Raw genomic sequence first — 8420 nt, 5'->3', positions numbered from 1 at the left:
CGCTCCCGGTGCAGGAGGAGCACGGCGGAGCGCTGGAAGCACCGCGGGCGCGGAGCGCCGGGGCAGAGCGACGCACAACGCCGCCAAGGGCACGGGGCGGGCACGGCTCGGAGCGCGCTCCCGGACAAAGGCGATGCCGTCCGCTTCCGCAGCCGGGAGGCCGGGGGCCGCTCCGCGATTTGGGGAACCCTCGCGCGGGGTCGCGCCGCATTCGCACCGGGTGCCGGAGCCCAACGACAGCCACGTCCTGCGCTTTCGATGGCTTTTTTAAAAAAGTGCCATTCCCGCTGCCTACACCAATGCCTCCTTTTGTCCTCTCCCCCAAAAGCCGAATCCCGACTGCCGGCGCAGCCCCCGTTCTGCCCTCGGTGCGGTCCGATGCCCGTATCGCCCGGCTCCGAACAAAGGGGCCCGGCGGCGGCGGCCGCAGCCGCTGCTCTGCGGTTCGCCGTGGGCTTTTTTTTGTTCTGTTGCTCCGTCTGCAAAATGGGAGATGAAGGGACCGTCCGTTTTCCCCCACCCCCCACCCCCCCAGCAGCCACCGCGGGTTCGTTGCCCGAAGCGGAACCCTCTCCCCGTAACAATGAGACGCGGAGCGCACGTACAAACACGAGCACGTTTATTCGATACAGACAGGTTCAGTGAGACATCGTCCTGCGAACCAGGAACACATTGCACACACTCCGGTACGAAGCGCATAAATGGAACCAACAGCCGCATCTCGTAGCGAAGCCATTGAGAGTCTGTCGGGGAGGGGGGGATTTTTTTTCTCCTTTTTTTTCTTTTTTTCTTTTAATTTTTTTGTAGAAAAGCCCGGTTCCGGCGGCCTCCTGGAACAATGCGCTCCGGCTGCAGCACCCGTCGGCCTCACAGGGTAAGTCCAGCTGCCTTCCTCCTCCCGTATTCACATTTGTTTTCTTGGTTTTTTGTTTTTTTGTTTTTTTTTTTCCCCGAACTGCTTCATACAGTCACGAAGAGGGGAAAAATAGATAGATATATAATAAAGTCTCAAATAAAAAGCAATAAAAACCTCCCGCCGGTCCCTCCGGGGTTATTGCACGGGGCTCCGCTGCGCGGGGAGGAGCGGTCCGTCGGGCGGAGGGCACCGAGCAGCGGGCACCGAGCAGCGGGCCGTCGCCCCCCGCTCGCCTACTGCGGAGCTGCGGCCGCCGCTTCGCCGTCCCCTCCGCCGCTCCCCACGGCGGCCGCCGCCAGCTGCAGGCGCCGCACCGCCTCCTTGATGAGGTTCCCGGAAAGGATGAGCTGCTGCAGGAGCCGGTGCGGGTCCTCCTCGTGCGGGTCGGGCGGGCCCGGCGGCGGCCGCCGCTGCTGCTTCCTCCGGCGGGCGGCGCTCCGCAGCCAGCCGCGGCCGCACAGCTGCTTGGCCACCCGCTGCTGCTCGGGCCGCGGCGCGGCGGGCGGCGGGGCGGGCGGGCAGCAGCGCGGCGAGTAGGGCGCGGCGCGGTCGCGAGCGCTGCCCGGCCCCGGCTGGTGCTTGGAGCCGCGGGGCGGCGGCGCCCGCTGGGCGCTCAGCTGCAGCACCTCGCCCAGCTTGGCCACCAGCGCGTCCACCTCCTTGGAGCCCGCCGGCCCCACGGCCACCGAGCGCTCCAGCAGCAGGAAGCGCTCGCCCGGCCGGCACGGCATGGCGGCCCGCGCGGCGGGACCGGGACCGGCACCGCCGCCAGCACGCGCGGCTCCGGCGGCTGCGGTCGGGGCTGGAGCTCGGCCCGCTGGGGTTGGTTTGTAAACAATGGGTGACGCGGGAGCCCGGGCGCCTCCCACCGCGCCGGGCGGGGGGGGCGAGGCCCGGCGCCGATCCGCCCGCCCCCCGCTGCCGCCGCCGGAACGCGGCGCTCGGCCCCGAGGAGACCCCGCCGTGCTGCCGCGAGGCGCTCCCGGGCCGGCGGAACGCCCTCCGCTCCCAGCCGCCCGCCGGCCCGCGACCCCGCCGCGCCGTCGACCCCCGTCTGCGCGGTGTATGGACCGGCCCGCTTTCAAACCCCGCAGCTCGGGGTTCGGGGCGGGGCGCGGTGATTGGCAGAGAGGCGTGAAGGGGCGGGGCCGCGCGCCGAGGGCGGGCTGGCGGTCCGCGCCGCAGCCGGGGGTCCGTCGGGGCCGGCGGAGCCCTGGGGCCCGTTGGCGGAGCCCGCAGCGGGGGCGCGGCCGGGTGGTTCTGCGCTCCCTTTAACGCCGGGCGTTTTCCTCAGAATGCCCGTACGATGCGGTGCCGCCGGCGGGAGCGGCTCGCGGTGCCGCGTGCTGCCTCTGTGGTGCTCTCATCCCACAGCGCGGCCGTGCCACGGCTGCCCGTGTGTTCGCACCTTCCACAGGCCGCGCTCGTGGCTGCTCTGCTTGGTGTGCACACGGTGCCTTTACCTCCAGCTGCCTACTGATCCTGCCTTTAATTCCCCAGCACGGAAGTGCCTTTGAGGGTCTCGTCCCCACCATCACCACTAGCAGAAGTGAAGCATGCTTTGCTGCGGCTGTCCGCGGGGGCTCAGAGGATGGCTCAGCCTGTCACCATCCTGCAGGAGTTCCTCTGATAGCACTGCCTGGATTTCAAAACAGTCCGGGATGTGTTCATTCATGTAATTGTATGTGATAGCAGCGGCCTTGACACCAGTGGGAGTGCCGATGGAGGCAGCTGCTCACACATGGAGCTGCTATCGGCACCACGTCCTGCTCAGAGAGTGAGCACGTGGCACGGGAGAGGGGACAGCCTTGGAGATGACTGTCCGTGCTGCCCTGAGCCACTTCCACTCGGTGCACAGAATGGAAGAGAGCCTATGTGTCTGTACCTGTGCCTGTGCCTGGTGCCCGTCCCTGTGCACCCATGCTGCACCTCTGGGTGCAGGCATGCAGCACCTCTGTTATTTATTCACCTATGCTCAATGGACTGACACTTTCTGATTTTGTATGCCCTGTTGGTAGCAGGCAGTTCAAACTCGGATCGCGTTGTTCTACAGATGAATGTTAAGCGAGCACTTGTACCACTCATTACTCACTATGTGGTGTTTTCCAGTGAAATAAAGGCCCGCACAGATGCAGTAGATGGATCAATTCCTGTTCCACAGGAGATCTATATTCAAAGCACCTCTGAGTAGGTAATCTGGTATTCTGTACAAGCAAAAATGCAATAAGCCGGTGCAGCTTATTCCAGCCCTTTCTTCTCCTCCCACAAAGTAAAATAAGCTATTCCAGCAAAAGCACAGTGTTGCTCACGATTACATCTACACCTGGGGCTTTCATGAGCCCAGCAGCGATAATCACAAATGGCACATCACTGCACCCCCAGCCAGCAGCAGTGCTGGGAGAAGTTTGCAGTGCAGAGCAGATCAGTGCCCAGATGGGGAGATCAGAGCGCAGCCAGTCGCAGAATCCCATCTCCTCAGATCTTTTTTCATGCAAAACTTCAGTAGTGCCCCCTTGACAGTCAACCAACTAAATACCTGCTGGGGGTGTGAGGACTGAGCCCACTGAAAATATTTACGTTGGGTACTGCTCGCTGGGGCTAATAGCTTTCCCACCTATACAAAATGAGTATTGTAAATATGCCAGAAGGGCATTTCAGTTTGCGTTCTAGAGGATTACATGAACCTCAGCCCACTACTTTGGAATTCTAGCTGCACTTTGCAGCAAGAGTGAAGAGTTTAAATGCTGCAGAGGGTACAACATTTCCCACATCTGGGCTGAAGTGCCCTTTGTTGATTTACTTACAAAGGAAAACTATGCCAAAGGAGGCTCGGTGTGAATTTACGTTCTGTGCTCTTGTGTAGGCTGGATCTCAGCATCCAGTGACCTTTCTGGGGTTAAACCCAGACCAACTCCAAGAGCATGCTCTGTGCTGTCAACAGCCATGATCAGATGTTGGTGGCAGAGATCACAACAGCGGCCTGTTAGCCATGAGCTGCTCACTTGTGCCTCCCCACCTGTAGAAGCAAGAACAACACAAACAGTGTTTTGCAATAACAGCAGCTGTCAAACGTATATGTGCCCCAATGCAGATTTTGTGAGCATAAATAACAGGGTTGGCTGCTGGGTAGAGGCTGGGGTTCCCTGCACTGCATCCATGAAGTCCTTTGGCTGAGCCTCAGGTTAGTTCTAGCAAGGCTTTGGAGTGCCCTTGGAAAGCAGCTTTCTCTTTCAGACTGGGAAAATCAAAGTTAATGTTCTTTGCCTTCTAGTATTGGTGGTGGGTTCTCGAGCGCTGCTTTTGCTTTAGCAGTTTAGCACAATAGTTTTTGTTATGAAAGAAAAAAAGCCAAAAAATTATGGATAGGGGCGAATTCTTTTAAAAATAAAAGGGTGAAGACAGTTCCAGAACTGTTGACAATGTTTTCCTGACCACTAATAGCATTTTTCCTGAGTTGTAGTTTGAACATCACTCTGGGACTCTGGGCTTTTTTTTTTCCTTGGGGTTGCTACATTTCTCTGTGTTGTCTGCTTCTGTTCTGGGACTGCCCAAATTACCACAGCAAATGATTGTCTCAGTCATTCTATTAGCAAGATTTTACAGTTGCAAACAATAATTGGTTCCTTTCATTTCTATGGCTCATCTGCTCTCTTCTTTTGCATTCATCTGTTCACATTTTTAGAAAACAGTCTCTAAGCTATTTTTAGTAATCCTTGACTTTGAGATACCTCGGGCAGAGGCTGGAGCCTGCAGGTTTCGTAAACAAGCACTAATTGTGTCCATTATGTGGCCACCGCCAATTTTTACATAATTTTACAGTGTATCCTGGAAATGTGTTTCATTTCAGAACATCAAGGTCAGTTTATAAACCTTACCTATATTTGAGGTACTGATCCTGACAAGGTGTCCCAGCAGGTGTGACCTGAGCTTTAAACCTATTAAGCACAAACAAAGAAAAACCCTTAAATCCCATCTGAAGTCTGCAATCCAGTGTAATCTCAGCTGCATAAGTAGGAGTCCTTCCACTGCATGTTTGTGTATGTTCAGGATCATTCTGAGCACCGACACAGAAACGACAGCCCAGCTGATGTGCCGTGAGAAATACACCAAGTTTGTGCAGGTGTTTACATTTCCAAACCCCGTGTGCTGGAGCTGGGTGATCTCTGATCTCAGGCTCCAGTGTTGCGTGTTAAAATAAATCAGACTGATAAGTTCATGAAAGCGGCTGTGGAGTATTGCATCATGATGGTAAAGTATTTATAGAGTTGTTTATGAAACAGTCGGAGGGCTTTGCCCTCAGCAAACCCCGGGCCAAGGAGGTCCTTTCCAGCCCTTTGTTTCCATGGTCGTTTCTCATGTCTTTTATTTTCAACAGAAACTTCTGTCATATCTATTAAATATGCAGAGCTTCTCTTCATAACAATAGATGCGGTGCCAATGACTGATGCTCGTGCAAAGGAAATTAATTTCCTATGCACGCTTTACAATGCAGAATGGGGAGAGGCCAGAATGCCATCCAACTAAGGCGAGTTTAGATTCCCCTATAATCGTTTTGTAACCTGCATTTATAATACATTTCCAAGAACAAAAGACATTCCTTTACAAACAGCTGAGGTTGCTAAGTGACACAAATGTATTTACTGTGTCATAACTTGCAAAATCCAACCACACTAGAGCCAGGCAGTTAATAAGGAGAAATGTCATGAGTCTTGCACCGACTCCCAGAATCAATATAAATACATTGGCCAACAGTTCTAGGGGGTTTTGGACACCCAGTCAGAGACCTTAATGGAAACAGCATTGTTCACTTTTGAAGTGAAGGCTTTCATTCTTAAGAAATTAAAATAATCATATTATGTCACAGCACAAGAACCTTCGTTTAGATCTATGGGACTTGATTCTTTCATGCACTGCTGCTGCTTACCCTTGTTCGGTTACCTGAGAGTTCTCCCTTAGAGCTGTTGCGTACCGGCAAGGCTATCGGTGTAGCCAGCTTTCAGGCAGAGTTACTTCTTTTGGCTGAGTTACTGAGGTTTGTTCACCTTTAGCCAGACCAACCTGCTGTATCCCTCGTGTGCACATGAGGCAAGAATTTGTCTCCTCTTTGGAGGGACCAGAGAAGCCCGATCCTTCCCTTTTCCTAAGCTGCAAAGCCTCCTCTTAATCCGCAGACATCCACAAGCACTTGTGCATCCCCTGTGCCCCAGATGTGCAAACGGTGTGCAAGGATTGCTTCAGACCAGTGTGCCGAGCTACCTGGTTATTATGGGTTGTCAAGTTGCCTTGCACAACAGCTCCTGCTAGTTCAGGAATGAGGCAGCAGGCGTGGGAAAGGAGCCTTCGGATACCTCAGTGATGCATTAAACTACGGGGAGACCAGGTCTTTGTTTATTCACATAATTGACTCACTTCCAGCTTTCCTAATAACTGGAATACATTTTGTGTGTGACATTATATTACAGGCAATGGGCCGGTGCAGTCGGTCTTGTGGGCTGTTATGGATTTTCCACATGCATATTTCCTGTAAATAATTTCCATTTGTCTGATCTTTTCAATATTAAAATGCATGAAGGAGAGACGAAAACAAAATATTGAGCCAGCCCTGAAATTCCACAAAAACAGACTTCTGTGACATCTCTTGAAAAATACCAAAGATTCAGAAGAAAACGCCATGCATGTGTTGTCAAAATTCTCAGTGCATTTCTATACCTCTTGACAAAATAGCCGTGCTGTTATACCTCCAATCCGTATTTGTTTGTTAACCAGACACGTCTCTTGACAGTTCTGTTAAAACAAGCCTATCTACAGCGAATACTGAAAAGCCGCAATCAATAAACGAGTATATAATGGTTACAAGTAATGTGTCTCACTCAGCGTGCAGGCCAAAAAATAAGGGGAAAGAAAAGACTCTTGTCTAATTGTGTTTGAAGTAGACTTGTCTAAAATTAAGGGAGCACTTCTCCCACAAGGACTGGAGCCAACTCTGCTGCATCAATGGAACCTGGGTAAGACTGGCAGCTTGCTTTGCCTAAATCCTTCCTTCATGCATACTTTGGACATTAAGCTGCTAGAAAAAGATGAATGTTGTTCAAAAGGAGAAAAGAAAACAGGGCAGCACCTGAGATCTGATAACCCCACTTCGTGTTTTTAACTTGTCTGTGTTATTCAGGGCCCAGCATGCTCAAGAAGCACAGCCAGTCCTCAGTGAGAAACATCCTGGTTCCATGGCTCTGCTTACAGGCTTGTCACCTTTCCTCCTCTCTGCTCACTGACTACAGCTCACCCAGCACCAGTCCTTGTGGTGTTATTAACGTCATCATGAATTCCTCACTTCTTCCACTTGTTTTAGTCCTGGCCAGTGCTACAGTCTATAGGTCTACAGTCTATAGGTGCTACAGTCTAAAGGGATTTTCTAATCCCTTAAGAACAAGACAGGTGGGTCTAGCTTCTTGATGCATCTTCTCTTTTTCCTTCTCAGAAATGAGCCTTTGACAGCCAGATCCCCTTTTAAGCTAACACAGTCCTTTTGATCTGGTTGTGTTCTTTCTATTCCATTTTTTCCTATTAACACTTAAAAATTCACAAGCATTTGTAAATCACTGACTTATTTCAAGTCTTTTTTTGTTTTTTTTTTTTAACCCTGGCCACATGTTTTTTCTTACAGTCACCTATTAGGTCAGCCTGATTTTCCCTTATTAAATCAAGCCAATATATTTAGATAGTGAATTTCGCAATAGCAAAGTCAACAAACAAGATCCATAAATTATTACCCAGTAATAATTTCCATTGCACTAGCAACTGTGTTTTCCTGTATGTTTTGTTTAGAGCTAAATTCACCCTCAGTGGATAATGAAAAACAGCCCTTTAGGTTGCAAACCTTTCAGTGTTCAGTGTCCAATGTAATAGATTTCATGAGGTCCTTGGGTGCTGTTAAACATGCATAATTTAGAGTAAGTATCACAGGTCACATCACCTAGCTTCTTCTGATGTACAGTGCTCAAGACTTTAGGGAAAAAAAGCCCTGACTCAAGGTAAGATGCATGGAAACATTCCCGCCTTGTTCACATTTCCTCTCTTGAGGGTCCTGCTGAACAGCCATAGTTCACAGCCAAGGGCACTAAAATTGGCCAAGGCTTTCACTTTCCTCTACAGCAAATGTAGACTCGTAGCAATTGTGGAGCTACAGAGGTGCAGGTTGGGCATGTTGGAATAACTGCCTGCTCTTCCCTCTTGCTAGCATCATGTAAATTAAGAGCAGCAAAGAAAACTTCCTTCCAGTTATGAGAAACTTTTTCAATATTTTACAGAAAACAGCAGCAACTTCTTTGCGTTTCCCTGTTTCTTCTTTCCATCAGCAACTTGTACAATGTAAGAACAGTGGCTGCTGGACATTTTGATTCTCTGGTTCTGTCCTTTTTGCAGAGAGACAGGACTATATTTCAGAAGTTCGAGTCATGGGGCTTCAGATGCTTTCTGTTGGGAAAATTACAGCCAATTGTCCTCA

At 51.5% G+C, this 8420-nt stretch overlaps 1 protein-coding gene across 1 annotated transcript; it reads right to left on the bottom strand.

Annotated features, from left to right (window-relative positions):
• Positions 1-1038: 1038 nt before the first annotated feature.
• Positions 1039-1647, bottom strand: LOC306944517 (GSK-3-binding protein-like; the record flags this gene model as incomplete). The annotated part of the gene is made up of 1 exon (XM_079533058.1): positions 1039-1647. The coding sequence occupies one exon, from the start codon at positions 1645-1647 to the stop codon at positions 1150-1152; it is 498 nt and encodes a 165-aa protein (XP_079389184.1). The 3' UTR covers positions 1039-1149.
• Positions 1648-8420: the final 6773 nt, after the last annotated feature.

Source organism: Tetrao urogallus (genome assembly GCF_951394365.1).
Source record: "Tetrao urogallus genome assembly, chromosome: 3".
Classification (NCBI taxonomy): Eukaryota; Metazoa; Chordata; class Aves; order Galliformes; family Phasianidae; genus Tetrao; species Tetrao urogallus.
This window is presented reverse-complemented; position numbering and strand designations above follow the sequence as displayed.